The 24,894-nt window shown below is 39.9% G+C and overlaps 1 protein-coding gene across 1 annotated transcript in view; it reads right to left on the reverse strand.

Moving 5' to 3' along the window:
• Positions 1-24,894, reverse strand: part of SNAP91 (synaptosomal-associated protein, 91kDa) — a 70,206-nt gene that overhangs the window by 2,120 nt on the left and 43,192 nt on the right. Inside the window, exons 15-28 of the mRNA XM_010014288.1 lie at positions 24,668-24,838; positions 18,548-18,655; positions 17,771-18,028; positions 17,487-17,564; positions 17,308-17,379; positions 16,733-16,816; positions 15,769-15,852; positions 9,422-9,559; positions 8,037-8,186; positions 6,603-6,633; positions 5,340-5,451; positions 2,219-2,302; positions 2,044-2,148; positions 595-695 (exon numbers count right to left, since the gene is read on the reverse strand). Of these exons, the coding sequence (XP_010012590.1) occupies positions 603-695; positions 2,044-2,148; positions 2,219-2,302; positions 5,340-5,451; positions 6,603-6,633; positions 8,037-8,186; positions 9,422-9,559; positions 15,769-15,852; positions 16,733-16,816; positions 17,308-17,379; positions 17,487-17,564; positions 17,771-18,028; positions 18,548-18,655; positions 24,668-24,838 (1,568 nt within the window). The 3' untranslated portion in view covers positions 595-602. The remainder of the gene's footprint in view (positions 1-594; positions 696-2,043; positions 2,149-2,218; positions 2,303-5,339; positions 5,452-6,602; positions 6,634-8,036; positions 8,187-9,421; positions 9,560-15,768; positions 15,853-16,732; positions 16,817-17,307; positions 17,380-17,486; positions 17,565-17,770; positions 18,029-18,547; positions 18,656-24,667; positions 24,839-24,894) is intronic.

Genomic DNA, 24,894 nt, shown 5'->3' on the forward strand with positions numbered 1-24,894 from the left:
ACCCACTGTTGCTCTACACAGCACTGCTCAGGACCTCATACCTGAGCATTCAGAATAGTAGCGCCTTGAAAAATTCTAAAGCAGGATATGTAAGTTTTTCCTCTTTTCAGCGCTTCACATCTATGACACCACATCTGTTTCCACACCCACAAGACTCGAACAAGACTCTTCAGCACTGTTTTGCCCCCAGTATTTGTATACTGTTATTCTATTTGTTCCAGCATTAATTTCGGGAAAAAGAAAGAAAGAAACAAACAAAAAACCCAACAAAACCAAACATAAATCCCATGGATGGAAGCAAGGTAAAAATGGAAGTTACAGACTGAAGATAACTTTGCCTGGCAATCAGTTTGGGGGGGAAAAAAAAAATAAATAAATAAAAGGGGTAGCCAAAAGTCAAGTTTTCAGGTTAAAATTAAGAGTGTGGACAGAGAATTTGGTTTTCTGTTTAAGCTAACACATTATAGTGCATGTTTCTACCTATCTCTGCTGCTACAATTTTATCAGTCATATTCAACTCACTGGCCTAATCAACATCTGTGTGCCAGACACATACCACAGCACAACATGCTTAGGCAGGCAGTCACAGAATACCTTATCGTTTACAAGAAATCCTTGATGTTAAGATCCGCTAATGGGTCCTTTGTTGGAGGTTTCTTGGGACTCTGAGTAGCAGGAGTTGGGCTTGGAGAAAGCTAACAGATGCAGGCCAGGAAGGCAGAAAAAACCAAAGCAGACAAGGGTACACAAGCATTAGGTAGATATAGCTGCTTCTCACATAAACACATTGTAAGCATACAAAGTTCTCATTTTTCTGCAAGTTCAGCATGTTGCCATTTTGCTCAAGCATTGTTTAGACTCCATCCTTACTACAGGGTTAACAATGTTTGGCTGGTTTAATGGATAAGGCTATAGACACTGCATATTCTAATTAGCATAGCTTTAAATCACTCTCTCCCTGTAAGACAGAATGGTGTTAGGATCATCAACACAGAAAGAAGTTAAGCAATTGTTAGATGTTAAACACCAAGGTGCAGAATAAGCAGAGTGCACGCTGCAGAGTACATCTGAAAATCCCAGTGACTGGCATTTAAATACAAGTTGTTCTACATTAGTAATGTAAATAAAAGTCAAAAGGGTACTTGAGACATGACTATACTCCGTTCCTCCTCTGGTAGGAAGAAGTATCATCAGTTGTCCCACAGAAAATATCAGTTTTTCAATTTCCATACAACTCTTCTCACTAGGGAGCCAGATGATTCTGCCATCCTGTCCTTATTCCTCCATCCCTACCTTAGTCAGGGCATTGGAAGTATCATGTATGCAGCCCTGGCACCTCAGTGACTACCCTTCTCTAAGAAGAAAAATGTTTGTGTCTCCCATAGTATTATTCTCGATAATGTAAGTGCAGACACTGTTTAAGATGGGAGGAAAAGCAAGACCAAGTACGTTCTCACCTAGACCAGTTTCAAGTTCTTCCCATTTCCACACAGAAAACCCAGACAAACTTCAATGGGGATGTGGTTCCTTACTTAAAAAGTGTGGTTTGCTACAGGTTGATTGCTGAGAATTGAGGTTATTCATTTGCATTCCTTCATCTTAATGTAAGTTAGAAGAAAAACTTTACTCCACAGTACTTTAATTTGTGCATTGCTGTGAAAAGCGTGCATCCCGAGTGCTCCAATGTTACATACTCTGGTAATTCATACTTGAATGTATTTGTTATATACAAGCTCTGAACAGAATAGGAATGCCCATCAGCTCCACTTTGAGCTTTTACTGAGATAACCCCCAAAACCAAATCTTAGATGTTAGCTGTAGGAAACCTCTTTCACTTGTGTTATACAAGGGAACTGAAAAAAACCTTACCCAACAATAAAATCAAAGCGGTTCATGTGATCTATTACAAGTCAGGATGCTGGTATCATAAGAAATTGCATTTACAGACCTATAGTTAGAATGGGGCTGAGATGATGCATCCACACAGGCTACCTTCTAAAGAAAAGGAGAGCAATTAAATATTCACCTAGCAGTAACACATACCTGTACGCCAGGGCCAGTGGCAGCTCCAAATGGTGGCCTCATCATAGGCTGCCCGTACATAACTGGCTGCTGGGGCATCATGGGTACGCCTGTGCCTGCTGGGGGCTGTGAATGAACGCAGTGTGAGTAGGGTTCTGGGTGGAGAAAGGAGAGCAGCGTAACAAAAGAGACTCACCATCCCAAACGCAGCTCCTGGCTGTGGGACAGGTGGAGTACCTCCTGCGGCAGGAACAGCGCTTCCTGGAGGCACAGCTCCCGTCTAAAAAATGTTTTTAAAACAATTTAAAAATGCAAGAATCTCTGTAACACTCACCGTATGGAAACTGTCCCTAAGCTGTTCTGGAAAGTAAGACTGTTATGCAGCAGATAATACCTAACCTCAAAACCACAATGCTTCAAAGAATGAAAAAGTTGAAGGAGTCCTTACGCTGATGCTCAGCTTGCTTCTTCAGAAGAAAGCATGGGTGACAGACTCCATTCTCTTCATGAATGGAGTCCATTTACTGAACACAACTCAAATTAGGCCCAGGAAAATATGTACTTTCCTCCTCCTTCTACATGGTGTAAGGAAGCATCCCAATTTCATAACTGATAGCCAACACACTATAGCACTTGTAGCACTGTATTTTAGTAAAACCTTAAGCAGATTGTAAAGCTAAGGGAAATAACTGCTATAGTTAGTTTCCAATTAAAAAAAAATATATATTTATGCAGTGAGATTTATTTAAGTTAAAGAATACTTTCACACACTTAAGCTACTTAAGCCACAATCATAACCATTACATACTTTACTAAAGAGAGTTCTGTTTATCTTGTTATGCTTTTCATTCATGTGCTTAACTTGATATGATTTTCATTCAAACAACACAAGAGAAAGAAAAGTGGTCTTTCACTACGATTCAGGAAGATAGAACTGTTAGTTTAGTAGTCTGAGTGGATATACAGCACAACAGCATCTTTGAACAAGGTCACTGCACTTATCTAACGCAACCTACACATCATCCCTTTTGATTCCCTTGTCTGTAATGTCCTATGAACAGAGCCTCTTTAAGCCTTGAAAGCATCCAAGACTCTCCTTTTCACAGAAGTATATACAATTATTAACAACTCTGGACAGAGGCAGGAAGCATTCAAGGAAGGGATGTGAAAATAGTAGAAGGACTTTTAGGAATCTCATTACTGCTATCGTATGGCCTAAGTATACTGACAAATTTCTCAAGCTATTGCAGAAGCTGCAGGGCCATGCCTGAGCTTCCACATTCTTATGGCCTATCTTATTCTTATATGCCTATCACCTATGGCATATCCCACCACACTTGGAGGAGAATGGCTAGCACACTTTCAGTTCAAAGGACAGTGTGCCTCTGGAGATAAGCTGAAATTAGTCACTGCACAGTCTACTTCTGTGAATGCTGCATTTAGTACCCTTGGTTGATCTTTGCTTCCAGACTAAAATGTGTCTGTTTCTTAGGAAACTGCAGACAAGATTCATTAATTTGCAAACACCCTACAGTTTCTGGATAAAAATCCATGGACTTCTATTCCAGTCTGGGAGTTTTCTGGGGAGCATTTCAGTTAAAAACTATACTGCACTAGCAGCACAGCTGTCCCCAAACTAAAACAAACATCTGAACACTCAGATATGGAAAGCATGAAATAGAGTAATGATATCAGATGCAGTGACCTGACTGCAGCCACAGAAACACACTGTAGATCAAAATCCAGTTAGGCAGATGCCAAGAAAATGGCCTCACAAACTGAATACGCTTTTGCCTCAAAATACTAGGGTCACTCAAGGGAACAGGCTTTTATGAAATTCTGGTGAATTTAATCCAGAAGGTGAAAGGTTACAAGGAAGGAAAGAACTGACCAAAACAGTTCCAGCATGACATCAAGAAAAGCTTCATTTTGGTCTCCACATGTATTTCTCCTGCAGATCTGGTTTTCTTTGGTTTCAAGAAAATGCCCAAGAGCATGATTTTGAAGAAATATATATAACACCCAAGTTTCATGAAATGCTATCAAAACCACCCAGCTTTCCAGAAAGGATGGTTATTTATAAGGTGATAAAACCACTACAAGATCAGGCCGATGTTACAGAAGTTAGACATTCTGGGTAGTACAAGTCATCCGACAGTTCACATCCAAGTAAAGCAAAGACAGTTTGAAGCCATTATTTTCAAGCTGACAGCACAGAAATGGTTAATCATTAATACCATATTCAAAACACTGCCTGAGAACTGTCTGCTGGACAGACAGCCCAAGAGCAGCCATGTTAGGTAGCTTCTAACTCGTTTTAAACCAGTAGTAATAACTGTAGTGCAGGTAAGATGCTGTTAGTATCTTCGTGATTAGTAAGTACAGTAAGAGATCAAAAAAAATTCACTTACACTGTACAGTATTGCCCAGCCTTTCTATTAAGAAAAAAAGTTGATGTTACAACTAATACATTCAATGAAGTACCAAGCTCAGGGAATTTTTGTATCTTCCACAAGGTTAAGGAACAAATTGGAACATGCTTAGAGTCACACTAACATCTGGCTGCAGAAGCAAAGAACTGAACTGATCATGCTCCCCTTTTCAGTCCTTTCCTTCCCAAGCCAACTTTTTTCAAATGGACGTTGCTTAATGCCCTGTGTAACTTTGATGTGACGAGGTACAACTGCTCTTTGGATTACTCTTGTAACTTACTCATGACAAGTTGCCCTTATGCCAAATTTAGATTTTTAGCTCAATTCAATCCTCTTCTCTCAAAGTTAGTGTGTTCTGATACATTTTACAGGGCAAACTTAACTTTTCCAGCGGACTGCTTTACTCTGCTAAACAAGTTACCCATTTCTAATCCAAATTCAACCACCCGATCTGAATACTGTGTAGTCTTTTTATCTACATAATTCAGGAAAGCTTGCGAAAAACCTTTTTATCTTCTTTCCTTCCAGTAGTTCAGCTTTGGACCAACACCGTTGTCTTTTGGGCAATTGACCTGAGCCTGGTGCTGGCAAGACCTGTACAGCTAACCTCACACAAGTGTCACAAGTGTGGAAATGTCCACAGATACTACATGTGTATGTAGAGTAGCATCTTAATACATATGCCAGTGTATTTTTTATTGACCTGGACTCAATGATCTATTTATGCCAGTGTAAATCTGGTCTTGAAAACGTCACTTGAAACAATTGTATCATTTATACAGAAGCAAACTCTTTAGCTGAAGTAGATAGGAGTAATACCTACACATATGACTGCATAGTCTCCTAAAATATTGATGTTTCAATACCGATGGATTAACCACCTACCAATGGACCACTTGGGACACCACCAGTTGACCATGTTGCAGGTGCTACTTTTGGCTGCCAGTTGGCTCCTCCTGTTAACTTCTTCTCTCCAGCATTCCACTGGAGGTCTCCCCTAATAAAGAGGGAGAGAGACAGAGCTATTATTTGCATACCTCCACAGTGAAAATGAAAACCTATTGTGGTATACATTAACATTAGTTTATGGTGTATGCAGTTATTAACAGAAAGATACTACACTTTTAGTGCCACTCAGTTTCAAGGGTTGTTAGCAGTAGACACCAGTACACTCTATACTGAAGCCAGTTAAATGGTTATGGCCTTTGTGGTGAGAATTAAAGAGAATTTTTATTTAGTATTGACTGAAGGTAACATATTATTGCATATACCCTTGCAAAGTAGGAAGAGGGACTGCTACTGCCTAGTCTACTGGTGTCAGGCAGTAGAGTTGCCTGCTAGAAGTCTTTGAAAGGTCATTTCATTGCTGGAAATCTTGCTCTGACAGCTGAAGGAGGAAAGCATTCAGTTCTGAAAAAAGTTGATAGATACAAAAGAAACAAATCATTCATAGAATAAAAGGGCTGTTGCAAAACCAGCTGCCAGTTAGAGACTGGTCTATCCAGAATAAGGTACACCATTTGAATGAAGTAGGAAGTTAAGTTTTGGGGATAAAACTCATGATGTGCTTATACATATCCCTCGTATCATCTCCACAGAGGCACAAAACATTCTGAAGATACATTCAAAAATAAATGCAATTCTGTAAATATTTCTTCTTGCAAAGGAAGATTTTAATTGCATAGAATTAGCTTCTATTTTACAAGTATTCCAATGCCTACACGATAATCACATCCAGGGTCTGCAAAAAGATAACAAAACTCTTACACATTAGCTTAGATTATGGAGGGGAGCTATATAATTTATTATCTGGACTATCTGTTCATCTTAAGTTGTTTGGAAATCAGCTATCCAATATGAAGATAGTAATATACATTTAAAACAATTTAAGACTCAGATTAAAGCCAGCAAGTTTAAAAGCTGTGTCAGGAACATTTAACCTTAATTCTTCAGTGAACAGAATTCTGTATGGAATAGAATAATCTTCCCAGAATTTTGTGAACTGATTTATTTGGGGGGAGGGGGCACATAATGAATTCATTGATTCTTAACAAACACTGAAATAGATGTAAGACTATATAGCAGAGTTGAAAAGTTTGTTGGTGGTGGTTTTGTTTGTTTGTTTTGTTTTTTTAAAGTTGAACTTACTTTTTTGAAGTGGTACCAGAAATTCCAAGATCTGAGAATTGTAAGAAAGATTGAAAGAAAAAAAAAAAAAAAGAACAAAAAAAAAGAAAAGAAAAAGAAAGTCATGTGTTTAGTAAATTAAAGCATGGCAAAGTAGCAGCTCGTGTTTTATTGCACATGGGCTTATACAGTTTTGGCTGTCTTCATTTAGACAGCATCAGAGGACTGGCCACATGTACTCCTTCTTCAAGACAAACTTCTGAGCAACACTGCAGATGTCTTATACTTCAGCAAGCAATTTTTGCTTCATAAGCAAACCAAAGTAACAAGAAATTTAGGTCTACAAAATGCTAAGTTATTTAGGAGCACTGAACTATTTACCATGAATGGCAGCACTAGTTTCTGTTCTGAAACAAATACTGAAATAAAAAGGTACTTTTCACATACACCTAAATCTCAGTGTTACCTGGAAGTTTTGCACTGATTTATCTGCTCTATCAGACACGGGAACTCCAAGTAGTTTCCTTAATTACTCTTTCGAAGAAGTTTTAAGCTAAGCTTTAAGGAATACTTTTCTCACATGACCAGTATAAGTCCTGTAAGACACAAATGACTAAGTTTGATTTTTTCCCCCAAACTTCGATATACCAAATGACTTGAAGAAAAGGTTTCAAGTGGTTAAAAGTCCTGCTGACTTCTAAGCATGGTAGCTTCCCCACATACCTAACAGAAAATTAGGCATAAGATCAGCTCGGTCTTTGCTGTGGTACACTTACATAAACTGACAGAGTATCCCATTTATACAATTCTCCAATGTATGACTTCAGTAGTATTATACCTTGGCCTAGGTGTTAGGACTCTGTTAGGCTTTTGGGGGGCCTGCGGCTACTGATGTCTAGTTATGAATGTTCTAGCCCTCTTCATACTACAGGAAAAAGAACATTTTCTAGGTTAATATTTCAAGAACATGTTTTAGAAAGTTCACTGTCTGAGAGGAGGTCTGTTGTTCGCTGTTGTGCATTCCTCACCCCACTGCTACTCCTCTCATTAAGCAAGAAACCAGCTATTTGTGTCCACCAGCTTTTCAGCTTGAATTCCACAGTGCTATCCAGATGCTTTAGACAATTTTCACCTTTCCATCTTTCCCCTTGCCAGAGGGCACATCCATTACGAGTCTGACATGCCTCTGAATGTACCTTGGACATTCACTTGCTACAAAACACGCCTACTGAACAGATCCCATTATTTGGCTCAGATCCTGGGCAGAAAGAGCAACAAGTTATGAATCCTGACTACAAGCTATCTGAATCAGGCTTTATTCCTGCCTATAGCTTCCCCAATCTCCCTAGGGAAACAGGAGGACATTGAAACAAACTAAAACAGACAGATATTTGGCTCTGTGCAAAAGTAACATAGTTGTATGCACACCACTTAAAACCAAAATTTGTTACTTACTGCCTACTAGGTTTGCAAGGGATGAATCAAGATCACTTCCAAGGCCTTTGCTTGCTGCTGTAGCAGTGACTGTTGCTGTGGCTGAAGGTGCTATAGATTGACCAGAAGGAACCATAGTTGGCATAAGAAGATCACCTAAGCCATCAAACACTGGAAGTGAAAGGAAAATGGGTTAGAACAGCAGCTGTGGTAAGAAAAACACTACGTGCCACTTTGCTGTTGCTCCAACAAATCTAGCACAGACAACCACGTCACAAATCTTATCAAAACACCGTCTGACATTACAATTAATGCCAACAAGGGCATGCATGTCATTTTACTAGACACCAAATGTCAGTAATCCTGAAAGAGCTGTATGGGAGGACATGCCTAAAAGGACATTAATTGGAGAGCTGAATCTATGTAGATACAGCACCACTTCCACACAACACTACTTTTCTTACAGCCATCCTTAGAAAGACGTCAGATGCACACACATTTGTCAGGTGATACCAATTTAAAGGTTTTTAAACATCTTGCAGCAAACACCAGTCAGAATTACTGTGGTAAGGGCAGTCTTACACCTTGACATCTTAGGGCAACAGGATTGAAAGTCTCAAGATGTTATTCACTCACAAGCAGCAGGGAATCAGGAAAATCTACTAACATCTTATCAGATCAGAAGGAAACAGAACCATCCACACTGACAGTCATTAGTCTAACTCAGAAGTTCATTTTTTAGATCACATGAAGTCAAACCATCTGGTACATCTCATGCCAGCATTCTGTCTTCTGATCCATATTTGAGGTACATGCTAATGTTAAGTCAACACAAAGGGGTAGCATGTGCACTGGCAAGCAACCGAATAACCAAGCGGCAGTACTACTTCAACCTTTTTTTCTTGTACAGTTGCAGAACTCACCAATTTTAAGTTTGTAGCAAGGACCCAGCATGGAAAATATAGAATGGAAGAGATGCAAACAAAATGATAGCAGTGATGAAAGTTTAAGCTTATAGTGAGGCAAAGAACATGACCTCAGTCTCTGTTTTGTGTACACTCAGGTGCCATGCAAGCTCAAGAACAGCTTCAGCAGCAGAAGCAAGATTACTTGCCTATATATTTGATTTACAGAACAGTGTTTTTTTCTTGTGTAATTCCTGATTCATGCAATCAGGCACATGCAACGACATTCACACTAGTGTGTTTTTTACTGATGTGGTAGAATAGAAAATAGGTACAGAGAGCTCTTGAGCACAGACCTAAACACCACCCTGAGTTCTTCCAGTAGAGAAGGAACAAAGAAATTATTGATATTGCTTGTACTCAAAGCCTAAATATGGTGTCATTGATTCATCTAACACAAAGCACATTAGAAAATTCATAGAAAGAAACCCTGTGGCTCACCTGATGCATCAAATGAACTGCCAGTTGTTGGAGCTGTTGTCCCAAAAGCTGCATCGAAGTTAGGCTGTAGTAAGCTGGTTTGAGCTGGCGTAACTGGGGATGGTGATGGAGAGGGAGCAATAAAAGAACCTCCAAAGCCTTGAAAAAGCCACATAAGAGAGGTATGGACATTAGAGTCAGCCTGTTGGTCTGTGTTTAACAAAAATAAAAATCAATCTATAAAAGGCAGTAGGATAGAGACAGTTCTTACTAGACCACTGTAAATAACTCAGTAGTACACAAGCATCCTCGGTATGCCAGGTATGACCCAGGGAATTTAAGATTTTGTCAGAGTCACCAATAAATACTTTAATGTTTGTTATTTAGATTTCTGCAGAGCCTTGCCAGTCAAGTAGAGGACACAATTCTTCCAGTACTACACACTATCATTCTAAAGTAACCACACAGGCAGAATGCAACAAACACGAATTAGTTCAGGAAAAGGAGAAACAGAGGACTAACTTGAGAAAAGCCTATGATCAGCCATCAATCACTTTGTAATAGTAATTCAGAAGATGGTGTCTTACTAATGCAATTTAGCATCTCTAACCATTTTAAAACATCCTGGTCTCCCCTCAAGATGTCTTCAAGCTAGTGCCTACTACCTCCCCCCACCTCCCTCTCCCCGCCCTCATGCCAAAGCAGGATCAACAGCATCCACAAATGAACTCCTTGTAGGCTGGAGAATCTCAATGATTAAGGTAATGTGTATATTATAAACCTCACACTTACATAAACAAACCCTACTCATGAAGATTCTCTAGCCTACAAACAATGCACTCCCATGCTTGACTATTCTCAAAATCCCTCCCTTGCCCTCCATATAATCTGATCTCCCTTGCTACTAAAGCTTATTCGTATTATCTACAGACTCTGGAAACTGATTAAATATGCAAAGACTGTCAAAACAAAACCAGACATATGACACTTTCTCAATTCTCTTTAATCTGCAAGCCATTCCTCTTATTCAATCTCTGCTTGACAGTGATGCCGAAGACCTCTATACCACACCTTCTGTCTCTCAGTCTTGTTTTTTCCCCAACTGCTCCTGCATAGAAAGGATCAGATCCGAGTTCAGTGCTCCAACTGTGACTACACAAATCCAGTGAAAAGCACTCTGAACAATCTGCAGGCTGTACTTTTTTTCCCTGTATCACTGTAGGAAGCATATTATTTTGCCACAGCTGAGCACAAGACAGTGACAAGCCAGTGCTCTACCACTGCCTTTATTCTTTTTCAGGGAATGTCCTTCCTTACAGTCTGCTGTCCTTATTTGTCCTGCTAATCATTTCTGCCTATGGACAGAAGCTTGAACATTTACTCATTTGAAATTTCTCCTTTAGACAAATTTTCCCAATTTGTAGAGACCGTTCTCATCCAAAGTAAACACAAATCTTTCAATGAAGGTGAAATCTGAAAAAAATAAGCATGCTATTCCAACAGTTACATTGTTGAAATTAAGTACCAAACACAACGATTTAGAAGATAAAATCTTTTTCAATGAACCTCTTATCACTACTTTATCTTTTTACTGAGATAGTTTATACCACTCTCTGTAGCAGACAACTAATTCCTTTCTTTCTCCTTTCTTCAGCTTTCTTTAGTTACTAGTTCAGTGGGGAAGTCAGCTTTTCAAAAATGGGAAAATAAAGAAAATTCTGAAGATTTTCTTTTTTTATCCAAACTGCTTTCCATGCTCACAGGATATACTGATCACAGTGCATTATGCGGACATCTTATTGTGCCAGTTTGGGCTGGGATAGAGTTACTTTTTTTCATATTAGCTTGTGTGGGACTACGTTTTGGATTTATGCTGGAAACAGTTTTAGCTCTTGCTGAGCAGTGTTTTAGTTCTTGCTGAGCAGTGCTTACACAGAGTCAAGGCCTTTCCTGTTCCTCACCCCACCCCACTGGTGAGTAGGCTGGGGGCACACGAGGAGTTGGGAGAGGATACAGCCAGGACAGCTGACCCCAACTGACCAAAGGGATATTCCATACCATATGGTGTCATGCTTAGCATATAAAGCTGGGGGAAGGAAGAGGAAAAAGCGATTATCAGAGTGATGGTATCTATGATCCCACATAACCATTATGCATGATGGGTCTCTGTTTTCCTAGAGATGGCTGAACACCTGCCTGCCAGTGGGAAGTGGTGAATGAATTCCTTGTTTTGCTTCTCACATGCACAGCTTTTGCTTTACCTATTAAACTGCCTTTATCTCAACCTACAAGTTTCCTCACTTGTACTCTTTCAGTTCTCTCCCACATCCCACTGGGGGGTAAGTGATTGATGGACTGATGGGAGTGCTTAGTTGCCAGCCAGGGTTAAACCACGACACTTGCAAACAGTGACAACAGCACATTTCCCAGCTATGAAATCAAGCATCTGCCAGACATTTAACTACAAGACAGGCTAAAACTCAACATAAAGAATTTGTGTTCAAACTGTGAGCATCAAATGTTACTGTGAGATCTGTGATGTTCCCTGTGAAAACTTTGCTTTCTCAGAGAACAAAGTAAGGCTAAACACCAAACACGTAACACATGTCGAAAGATTAAGAAAAATTTAGACACACACGCTTGATGCGAGCATCAGATTTATTTACACACTAGATGCATATTTTAGAAGAGAAGTGAGTTAGCAGTAGTTAACTGTATTCAAACCAAAACCCTCAGTAGCAAAATGAGAGTAGTGTGCCATCAGAGTGTCCTGGATAGCAGGACAGCAAAATGCTGTACCGCCAGCACACAGGCTTTAGTTGTGGAAAGTCTGGCCTATATCAACAAATTCATTAGCCCTAAACACAGTCAGGAGAGACCTGACTGTGCACTAGAGGTCCAGAACACAACCTGGTCAGAAATATCTCATAAATTACATCCTTCAGCTGAAGCTTGCTTGGGTTAATGGTTGGACTTGATCTTAAAGGTTCTTTCCAATCCAGTTGATTCTGTTATTGTAGGTAATGACCAAAACCACTCAGGTTGTAACTTAAACCAGTCCCTTCAGATGCTACTAGCCAAGGGCACTGGTTGGAGCCAGGGAAGCAGGAGTGGGAAGCAGTGTACCCTGCTTTCTGCAGCCCAAAGCATTTCAAAAGCCTGTGTGAGCTTCCCTATGTTTAATAAGCCTACTTCAGGGTTCTGGCACCAAGAAGCCCTTAGCATCAAAATCCTAGTCCACAGCAAGTCACACACGCACAAATGCTACCTCTGAACCTGGACAAATGCATTGGGATCAGAGATCTGTTATCAGCTCTCCAAGGCTGGTTCTTGAAGTGGGTTTGTCACAGGATAATTTATGTTGGAAGAAACCTCTGGATGTCATCCAGCCCAACACCCTGCTCAAAGCCAGTCTAATCAAATCACATTGCCCACAGATTTGCCTTGACACCTCCAAGAGGAGAGATTTTACTGCTTCTCTGGGCAACCTGTTGTAATATCTGACCATCCTCTACTGCCTCTTCTTGATCAGGTGGTCTGTAGCAGACACCCTCTAAAACATCACTGATGCTGGCCTGTCCTCTGATTCTTAACATAAGCTCTGTCCTAGATCATCACCTGTCGCAAGGCAAAGCTCTATGCATTCAACTATCTGCAAAAAAGTAATAATCTCTGAAGAATCAGACCAGAAGCAGGTTGACAAGGGATGACAAAGGCAGCTGACTGCAGCAATTCCTAAAGCACTGGAGCCACCTAAAGATCCCATGCTTGGTTAGATCTTTTTCATTTCTGGAGTGGTCTTAATTCCACAGCTTTTAGCCTCATGCAACTCAACAGCACCTTCAGGCACAGAAGCTATAAAAATGCTTTAACAGATTCCTAGTTGTCCAGGGATTGCACAAGACCCAGAGTGAGTCTGCAGAAACAGCAGCAACCAAGTTACACATCTTGTCTGGACATCCCCAACTGCCTGACTCTGAGTTTGCTTTTACTTACACGTTCAAGTACTATTTCTTGTAAGAACATGCTATTACAGTATGTACTGGGATACACATGCACGCAGTTTAACTGGATAGAAATATCTAGAAAGGAAAATGGCTTGATTTTTTTATTTATCAGCATAGTTCTAGACTTGTCTGCTGAGAGGCTTAGAGTATGAAAAAAAATCTACCATAGTTTTTAAGTGAGCCAAGAGGAGACTAGAAACTATTTGACAGCAGAACACTTAAGACAATGATGCACAGTAAGTATGGTCATAACATTTTGCATATAAACACTTAGTGAACCAAACACTCATAAACCATGAAGGACAAGCCTTCAGCCACCATATGAATTCTGGACACTCTTACATTTAAAACTGGATTACACTGCAGGCTATACATCTGCCATTATCTAGAGTGAACAAATGCTTAGCAATATGCTGTGATGTTTACAGACTCTATCTGCCAAAAAAAAAAAAACCCAACAAAAAACCCCATTTAAATCTACTTGGAGCCCTTCTGAATGAACATTCAAAGCAAAAATAAACTATTTATTTTTTTTAAATCATCTATTCACCCTAACTGCTTCAGGTCTGCTTATGTATTTAGACTTATAACATCCTCTTTATAATTTTGGTTTTGATTTAATGTGACTCATCAGATTCAGAGAGCACACTGATGAAGTTTAAGCCATCTGGAACATAATTCCTACTGGAATTTAAGCTTAGTTATGGATAAAGACATAAAATATTTTGTATTGCAATGTTTGTATAAGCAGTATTAGCTTCTGCCCAATAACATCTTTGCAAGCAGTCTCCAGTAACACACACAACTGCAAATGACTGGCATGTTTCCAAACCTTCTAGTTAAAGCCCTATCTCCAGCCTTCAGCTATCCATAGGCTAATACAAAGACCTATTGAAGCAATACTAACACAGAAGCTGGTCTTCCACCTTAAAATCCTGAAGCAGCCTCTACTAAAGCTTTAGCATGTGTTTACACATTATGTGCCACTTTAAGCAGCTGGCTTGCCAGCACTAAAACCAATAGAGAAGGGACACACATGTTATTATTATTATCTAGACTACTTCTACCTTCCTGCAGCACAAGAAGGCAACACCCACACTTACAACAGGTACTAGAAAATGCACCCTCTTCCGAAATGGTGTCAGTGTGCAAGCACCTACCTGTATCAACTCACAGCACTTAGAGCAGACTACATACTGAGGTATCTCACATTAAGTACTCCTCATACCACAAAAGACCTCTCAGAAGCATATCAAGTCAAAACATATACAGGGTTGGACTTCTAATATAATGTAAATTGGCATGACAGACTTTCAGACACGGTGGCAGTAAGTGACATCAGGGCCCACCATACCTAGAGCAATTAGCAGTTGCATAAAGGGCAGACTATCACTCTGGCTCAGAACTTATGCCACAAAGGTACAACATGAAGCTGACAATCACCTTCAAAGTTCACAGAAGATAATCTACCAACCCACTCTAGTGACAAAGTCACCTTTCAAAACATGCGGGAAACTGAGCCAAGTCTTCCTCTATCCACAAGTGCATCAGCTTCCTTTAATCCTGAGGAAGACGTGCTGGGATCTTGTTCTCTACAAACTTTAAACTGGCATGGGGAAGAGTCACAACTGTTCAGGATAATCACTGGAACCACTAAGATACATGGTATAGCATGAATTTGAGAGGACAGTATGAAGAGAGTTCCACTGAAGCTGCTATCTGTAGGATGCAGACTACAATGATACAGTTATTCAACCTTTGGAATAGGATGTGACAGTGATCCTACATCCATCACTAGCAGAGACCTCATCTTATCCTACATAAACAGAGGGTCCCTATCACTTCTATGCCCTTGTGCTCAGAAAAGTTCTTTCTCATAACCCCACTCCCCTTGGCTAAATGCAAGACTACTACCAAGCCATTCATTCAAGCTCCTGCCATTTAAATGCATAACCTGCCTCATTTAAATCAACCAAAAAATGAAGATGAATTAGCAGTAAGGAAGAGCAGCACAGCCTGCAATACTGCTTACCTTAAGTACTGCTACAGTCAGCCAAAGAAACTTTATGTATACACTCCTATTCAGTGACCAGTACAGAAAACATAAGGCTTCTGTAGGAGGCAGGAAAATGAAGAGCATGGGAAGAAGATAACCTAGGAAGTTAACTTGTACTTCAGTATAGTGCCTCCATTATAAAACACTGTGGTTTTAATTTAAGGCATCTAAAGTACTAGGAAATCATGTGAACAAGTATTTTATTCCACTGCAGAAATCCACTTACACCCAGGAACAAAAAAGATTTTCATGACCATTTCTTAGTTGTGCCTTAAAATAACAAGTTTTTAGAAGTTCTTTATTACCAGCAAGTAGGTCTGCAGAAGCTGAGGAACTAGAAGCAGCCTGGGTTGCGGGCTGGGGTTCAGAAGCACTACTTCCAAAAGCATCTAAAGGGAATTCCAGAAAGCATCAAGAAAAGGTAGAGTTCAATATTAAATGCATCAATTAGTCATTTATCGTTAACAAAAAATGTCAAAAGTATAACCACTTCATTCATCAGAAGAAGAAAATGAAAGTGTTTGGCCATCTTCAATGCAGAGCAGTACAATGGATGCAAAGTTCAGGTGGAAAAAAGGAGGTGCAACAAACCAGCACTAGAAAGAAACCACTTCTCTTTCAGTTGGGCCTCTTCTCAGAAATCCCATACAAACCACGGCATTCCAGATGAGAGGGTTAAGCCCTTTGGAGATGAATGCATCAGATAAGAGCTTAGTGTAATTCCAGCCAGAACCTACTGACTCTTTTTACAGGAATATTTCATTAATGTTTGAAAATCCACTATTTTTAAGCAACATTTCTGCTCTACAACACTCCTAGAATTGGTTGTGCCCATCCTAATTTCCACCTTGTCAAATCCAGCAAAAATCCTGTGATCCAGATACCCAGTTTGAAAGAAGTCACCCTCAAAACTTCAGCTGCTTTGAGAAACAGAACTGACAGAAAACAGTGTGATATGGAGAGTTCCAAACAAGAAAAAAAGAACACAACAGGCTTTCACTGGACTTCCGAGGAAGAGCCATGCATGCATTGACTGAAAACAGAATGGCAAGTGTCATGACAACAGGATGAACACATTCTGACCACATGAATGAATTGCAGCTTATTTGCAGTTCGTTATTGTGCAATACTAAGAAGTGGACATGCCAGTCTTAGCCATATTGCTACACAGAAAAGCTGTGAGAAGAAGCCCGCAGCTTTAGCAATGCGCAAAGGTAATTGAAATGAAGTGATTCAACTCTGAAGTGGTGAGGAAAGAAAAATACCCACCACCAAATAGGTCAATCACACCTGAAGAATCCACCTTTGCTGGAGAGGCAGTGGGTAGAGGAGAGGGGGCTGCAAATGCATCCACTGCAGTAAGCACAGGATAAATAATATTTAGTATCAGCAAGGCAACAATGATAGCTAAATATTTCAAAGTCACATGGGCTCCACCAACTAGAACCACAGGGTTGGTAAATTCAGGTAACACTCTTCAGAACTGCAAACAGAAAGGGTTACATTTCTCACACTGCAACTGAAAACCACAGTACTTTACAGAAAGCATCGCTTATTAAGAATTCTGTTATGCTTACAGGAGGATTTATTCTCTCAACAACCACGTTACCCACTCAGCTTCAGTGTCAGCCACTTCATGGTTTGCATCTTCAGCAACTGCACATCTTGTGACCAAAGCATCAAACCCACAACTTAGTATCTCGGCTTAAAGATATAAATTGGCAATAAGTTTGGGTTGGTTTTTTTTCCTACACACCCCCCCACCTCCTTTTTCCTTGACTCTTGGGAAAAAAAAAATGAACATCCAAACCCAGGTAGGATGGCCTGTGAAAAAAAGCACTCACCAGATAAGAGATCAGCAGTGAGAGAACTCTCAGGCACAGGAGAAGCTCCATGTGGTGGAGATGAAAAAGCATCTTCCAGAAATGCAAGAAAAAACAGGGAGAAGTAAGTATCACTCAAGATGGTTTACACCATTGCACAGCATTAAAGCAACAGAGCATTGGAAGAATTCTCTCTTTACCTGTACCAAAGAGATCTATGCTAGGAGTAGTGTCTGGTTTAGGTGCTGCAGGTACATCAGGAACAGACTCAAATAAATCTAGGGCCAAGAACATAACATATCTTTAACTCATTTTTGAAAGGTGGAATTGAAAGCAGAACTTTCAAGTCTTGCACATTGTATTTGAAGTTAACAGGCTCTCTGGTTTGAAAGCCTAGCACACAGCATGCATGCAACATGGATTTGTTTGTTCTGTACTTTGACAGATCAATCCACCAGAATCAAAGAGTTAAAAACAAAATTACCACCAAAGATATCTAGAGCAGGAGGAGCAGAGGTGGTGGCGGTAGCAGAAGTGGTGGCAGTAGTGGTAGTGGCAGTAGCTGTAGTAGCAGTAGCAGCAGCAGCAACAGCAGCAGCTGGAGAAGGAGTTGTTGCAGGAACTGGAGTGGCTGCACTAGTTGTAGGGGTAACTACAGGAACAGCAGTCTCTGTTGGCTTCATAGCAAAGAGGTCCAGCTCAGGAGCAGCCTCTGCACTACCTTCGGATGGGGCAAAGGGGTCTTGTAAAAAGGAGAGGGGAAATATATGTGTATGCATATTTAGGATCAGTGAGGCAGGAAGTCAAGAACAAAGCAACTACAGGCAATGCACATACTGAAAATACACACACACAGAGGAGGTCACTCTAACATCTAGCTTACTTATTCAGACATGTTACTTATGTTTTTCCAAAATAAAGACCATCTGAAAGGCTGAGCAGTCTAGTGACTGAAGGGGAGAACTTGCAAAGGCTGTTTGACAAAGCCGAAATTAGAAGACAGAAATATGACAAAAGAACATCCAGTTTAGCAGGTTACTGCTTACAAAACTCAGCACTGACAGAATTGTTTATTAGCACTACCAAATAATCACAAAGTTGCTGAGACTTGGAATCAGGCAGTTTTGTTAAGCATGCTTTTCAGTCTAAGGTTTGTTTTGACCAATTGCAAACACTATTAAGATTTCAGAAAAACACACTGCCATGTAGTTCAAACAAAAAAACAGCAAAACAAGAGACTATCTAATGACATAAAACCCACCATTTCCTGAACATGCATCAAGAGCTGCTGCTACAGGGGTTGGGGTAGCTGGTGCTGCTGCCCCTTCAGCTGCTGCAGGGGCTTCCCCGGGAGAAGCTGCAAAGGCATCTTGGGTGCAGTTTAAGAACAGAAATCAAAAGGAAAAAGGATAAAGAGAAGAAAAATATAGTAAAAGAACCAAGTTAAATTGCACAGGTAGATCCCCTTATACAACATGAATGTTTACTCTGACAGCAAGACAAGTCATGCAGCGTAAAACGCTTTGTATCACCCCAACCCCACGCAAGCAGGTTCTAGACAGGGTTTGAAGATGGAGCTTCTTGGGTTGCCTGCAGGAAATACAGTGAGTGTAAAAGGCATTATTCTCATTGTATAAGGGTTCAGAGCAGCATGCTCATGTACTACCCAAAATTAACTAATGAAGAAAGAGCAGAGATATGGTAGTAAGCTGATGTTAATAAAGGTATTAAAAAACTTGCATGCTCAAAGCTCGTAATACGTGTGATTTGTCTGCAACTGTGAATTTACTTGCATAGTGCTTTGCAAACTTGAGCACTGTAACAAATAAAAATCAATTACATTGGCAGAGATTTTCATCTACAATTTCTAGGTTTTGAGCCAAGTCAGGCATGCAACATCTGAGAAATTGAACTTACTTGTTTCTTAAAGAGTATTCCAATTGGATCTTTCTGAAGCCATAACCTGATACATAGGTTATATTTACTTAGCTTGCTTCTGACAGATCAAGAATGTTCATCTTAACTACTGGCCAGCAATAATTGTCTCTCCTTCTTGTAGGATCACCTCTAGGCCAACCAGTCAAGTTAGGGAAAACAATTGGTTTGGGGTTTTGGATGACTTGCTCATGAGTTTTCTTTGACAGTTATTTTGTTTGCCACTTACTCAGTGGTATGTTTAAACTTCAAGCTCTCAACTTTTACAGCACTATTCCTCTACTTAAACCACCATCTGTAGCTCTTACTTCCACGAAGTAGTCCTAATGGACAGTGCCATTTGGACTATCTCCACAGGCAAGCAATTTCTTCACAAAAAGACTGCACAACTAAGATTAAATACTTCAAGATGCTCATAAAGGCCATTCTTCTACTGCTACAAAGTTAGCAAGTTCAAAAAAAAAAACAACAAACCACCAACCAACAACAAAAAAGCCCCAACTCTTGGGGGATACTGCGATTGCACTGTCAAACTAGTACAGGAAAAAGCTCAACATGCTTTAACTTGAGTGTCATTTTAAAATGAAAACAAACCATTTTAAAAACAAGTTTGTGCCAGTTAATCTAAAAAGCTCAAAAGAACATGCACTGAAATTTCAGCAGAAGAGACAGAAGCCAGTTAATCTTGTACAATAGAATTAAAATGAGTTAATAGCAAATAAGGCCTGCTAATAAGCCATTTCAAATAAAATTCTGTTTTTCACATAACAGTGGTCAACAACAAAACTGGATGGCAGTTGTCCAAGTAAAAAAAAAAAAGGAAAATAAAAAAAAATCAGAATTTGTCAAATCACAGTATTATGTCTACCAAACACTGGCATAACCACACAGAAGAAATTTAACACGCAACTGGACTGAAGAGTTTTTAATGGTACTATGTGTGCATATGCTATGCATATGGTCATGTGTGTTGGATTTTGCTCCACAGGGGCAGCTTTCAGACGGAGGGTCACCCTGGGCTCTTTCAAAAGAGCACAATTCTATACACACAAGTTTGTAAGCTAACAGCACAGAAGTTGGTCAATAATACTTACAACTATTTTCCAGCATGAAAGGATGGACTCCAGAGTTCATATAAAGTGGGATTTCAGAACACAGAGTTAGTCACTAGTTCTATGTTGTAACACCTGTTTCTGTTCAGATGGAGACTACTGGAGTTCCACATGCAACAAGCCATCAATTAGGGTGGGCACAAATTCCTTCCAGCCCACAGACGGAAGGGAACAGCAAGCTTGGCACCAGCTTTATTGTTTATTGCCACTTCTGAATAAGGACGTTGCCAAGCATTATCATTTTCTTTAGCAGCATATACTTGGGTTAAATAGCACGTAGAGTAACCACCTAAGTTCATAATGGAATCTAAAAGAGATTTTTAAATATTACTTGCTCTGAGAAGTTCAAGAAATCTGTATGAGCATAGAGACAAACCAACCTGAACAGGTGACCCTACAACTCCCAGTTGGAACCAAGGGCATGTTGTTTGCTTGTTTGTTGGTTGGTTGGTTTTAGGTTTTTTGTTTGAGGGGGGTTTTCGTTGGTTGTGATGGGTTTTGGTTGTTGCTTGGTTTGGGGGATTTTGGTAGTTTTGGTTTGATTTTTTTGTTTGGTTGGTTGTTTAAGTTAATGTCTATCGAGTTCTTTAAAGCCTTTCAAAAGGCTCTGCTGTACCAGAACAGATGCCCTCTGCTAAAATCTAGGATGACACACAGAAATGGATACAATTAAGTACTGCATATTTTATTAGCCAAATAAAATAACCCCAAACAAACAAAAAAAAAAAACCCAACCCAAAACCCTCAACAATACAAACAAACAAACCGTTTCTTTTGTGTTCCTCCATACCAACATAGTAACACGGCATTTGCATATCTAGCACTATAAGGGATGATACAATTGGCTTATAATCATTTCACATATTACACAAGATGTGAAACGACCCTATGGAAGGCACAAATATAGGAAAGATCACAGAACTAAAGTGTACAGCTGAAAAGAACTTTTTTCTTTTTCTAGAAGTTTTTCCTCTTCAGCCACCCTCCATTACTTTTGACATGGAGAACCAGACCTGAGTTAACATAAAATATTCCACTAGGCTCAGAGCTAGGAAAGCATCATGAGAATGATGGGATTTAGTTTGTTTTTTAAATAAGCACTAGTTTGCTATACCAGCATGCTCCAGCATAAGGGACATTCATTAGCCCTCTAATGCCAAAAAGTCTTCAATTGCTTTGCATTTAGTTTCTTTAAAGGGGAAACCATAGTTCTCCTGCCTACTTACGTCTCTTATCATGTGAATGCTTAATAACTGACATTTGCGCAGTGTCTGTCATGACTTGTTATCTGAACTGCATACAGTGTAATCATACAAAAAAAATATAACTCAAGAGCACACATTACCAGCATCTAAGAACACTGTGTCCAAATCTGTTATTGAGATATGTAGCATTTCAAGATATTTCACCTTTCTTCTACCTTTACATTTCTCCCTCAGGAATGATTCCAGCTGGACTTTGAAAACAGCCTTCCCTTGTTTATCTTAGAAACAAGATAAGGAATTCTTCAAGCTGGCCCAGGTAACTGAAAGCTTGCCCATTAATCAGATCAAGGCTATGCTGGATCAATGCTGCATTTCTTCTTCTGCTTTCCAAGACCATGTTAGAAATGAATACATAATGCAAAGCTGCTTTTCCTCTTAAAAAACAAACCCAGCCATAAGCAGTATGCAGGCTCCTATCAGCTGAAGTGTCAGCGATACAGTGCAAGAGAGTAAGTCAACAGTCATTCCTGCCGAGTCTCCTCTTCTGCTTCTTCCATCAACTTGGCTGCCTTTCTCCTGCAGCTTTCAGCTTCCTTTCCCCACGCAGCCACTCCCTGAAGACTCTACATTCTTTCTCCTGAGATCATTGCTCTTGTACCTTCCCCTACCACACCTCACCACAAAGAACCATGGAAAGCAACTAAGAACTGGCAAGCTGCAAAAAGTTAACATGACCTTGTAGACTTTCTCTAGCAGACCTCAGAGGTCAAGCACCTACTTATTAAGTGCAAGCATTCCTGGCACCACAAAAACTAGAGAGCATTTGTATTTGCCCCAAATCTACCAGTTCTTGTGCTGTACACAGTCTTAAAATAATAAGGAATGTATGGAACATCACTCACTGAACAGCCTTCAGGTGAACACACAAAAAAACCCCGAAAAAACAAATCTCATCCCCCCAAAAAAGAAACCCCAACAACAAACCAACCAACCAAACCCCACCAAAACAAAACAAAAAAACACCACCACCCCCCCCCCAGCCACAAAAGCAGCTCCACACCTTAGGAATCGCCCACCCCCCAAAAAAGAACCCCAACACTAAAACATGAGTATAGCGATGGAAGTTCAATATGGACTCCAGGTGTCTTGAAGGCACTGCAAAAGGACCTTCACTGCTGAGTGTATTTAGAGATTTTTCTCCTTCAGAACTAGAGATTTTCTGCTATTGTAAATAATAAAACCTTGCTTTGTCTTAAGCATTCCAGGAAAAAGTCAGCATTCTTCTAATATACAATCCATCAGAGATTTATAGTATTTGAGCAACAAAATACATTCTCCTTAAATTAAAAGATCAAGTCACGGAAGTCTGGATGCTGCAAAAGTAAAATTCTTTCCACATTGGAGGATGAAGGCAACTCCTCTTCTTAACATGTGTCACTAAGTAATCTAATGATCAGTTAAATCTCTAGAAACTAAAAGCATCCAGCCCTTTATCACTCTCTTTGCCACTTTATAAACATGAAAGTAGACACATGATTTGGTATTAGACCTTTTCCCAGGCACAGAACAGTGGAAAAGGTAGAAAAAAAGAAGGATACATCTTGCTGCTGTACTACTGGAAGAAAAGGCAAGGGTTGGCGTTTTCCTAATCCTGTTGCAAGTTTGCAGTGATTTATAGCCATTTAAGTATCATTTAGGTTTTTTTAAAGTCTCATATCGATGCTAAATTAATAATGCAACTTGAAAGTGCTGTATCCAAGACCGGCTTGACCCCGGTGTCTACATACCAGAAGTTTTACACAATATGCATCTACAGGGGTGTTAATGAGCCCAGGCTTTGGCTTCTGCAACAGGCTTCTGAGAGTAACCAACATCAGAATCTCTCTTGTGTTCAGAACCGTTGCCCATGGTTGTTTTAAAATTGCTTCTGAACTGCCTGATCCTGTGGCCCTTGGACTATAACCCATCTTTGTAAAAGGAAGGGTGAAGTAGCAGGTAGCAGTTGTACTCTCTTCTTGCAGCTTCTTGACAGTTTTATTAGGGATAACTTGGAGCTGTCTGTTGAAGTCAGTCCTAAAAAATCTTCCAAGTGGGAACTTTCAGTCTTCAGGAAACACCTTTGCAGACAAAGTGTTTACATATGAGACCTATCCAGCACTCCTGTCACTAGAAGCAACGAAGAACCCCACAGAGAGCATACTGGAATTCAGTTTTGATAGCACGGAAATTACTAATTCCTTACATGCACTGTCATGCTGAAAGTATACATCAGAGGAAGAGAAAACTAGAAAAATACAGTGGTTGGGTGATCTTAAACATGTTGATAGTTTGTAAATCAGAAGATTTCTCCATTAACCTAGGCTGGTATAATGTTGAACAGAAACGGTAATTTCTGACATGCTGTTGAGAAGCCTCCTGTTCTATGGGAGAAACAAGAAAACTGACAACATATAGTGGGACATTTATTCTTAATCAAGAGGTTAGCAGCTAACATTAGAGACTGAAAGAGCCTAACTAAACTATAAGAATATGTTTCCTCTACATTAGTTGTATAGTTAGCACTTGGTACAAGTTCATTGTCATTTTAATTTACTGTTAATGCTATGTGAAATAAAAGCCAGACTGAAAAATGCTCAAATACAGTAATTTTAACTAGCTCAATACTGTGTTTACAAGTAAGATCCAAAAGAAACACAACACAGCTCAAGCACGGCATGTAATGAAGGGGCAGGAAGCTGCCACATCCATCCTCTTCAACTATGAAAGCACAACTGCTTTTCCACAGAAATTACAGTACAGTGCATAATTATTGAATAATGTGGAAAGAACACCTGCTTACCCCAGCGTGGACCTGAAAATAATGTTCTTAGTTATTCAACCATAAGGTAACTCAGTGTTAAGTGTACACAGTTTTCCATTTCTATATATATGCAGAGGAGCATATTAGCTAAAAGCACAGCAAACAAAGAGGTAGTTGGACAGTTTACATTTCCTGTTCCATCTAGCATCCAACACACGGGCATCTCTGGTATTGTTAATTAAATTAGAGGCCTTATTACAATACCTAAACCCAATATAGCTTCATCTACTTTATGAGCTGGTGCAGAGCACTACTGTAACCAAACTAACCTCCAAAGAGATCCACTTCAGCAGTGGCAGAAGTAATAGTTGTAGTTGTAGTGGCAGCAGCTGAAGTAGTTGTAGTATCAGTAGTTGCAGCAGTAGTTGCAGTAGGCTCTGGGGCAAACGGATCTGAAATCTGTGGCTCAGAGGTAACACCGGAAAGTGCAGCCAGGTTATCTATATGCAACCATATAATGAAGATCAAACAGGAAAAGTAAGGGGAAGAGGGAAAG

Source organism: Nestor notabilis, unplaced genomic scaffold (genome assembly GCF_000696875.1).
Source record: "Nestor notabilis isolate BGI_N333 unplaced genomic scaffold, ASM69687v1 scaffold2010, whole genome shotgun sequence".
Taxonomy (NCBI): Eukaryota; Metazoa; Chordata; class Aves; order Psittaciformes; family Psittacidae; genus Nestor; species Nestor notabilis.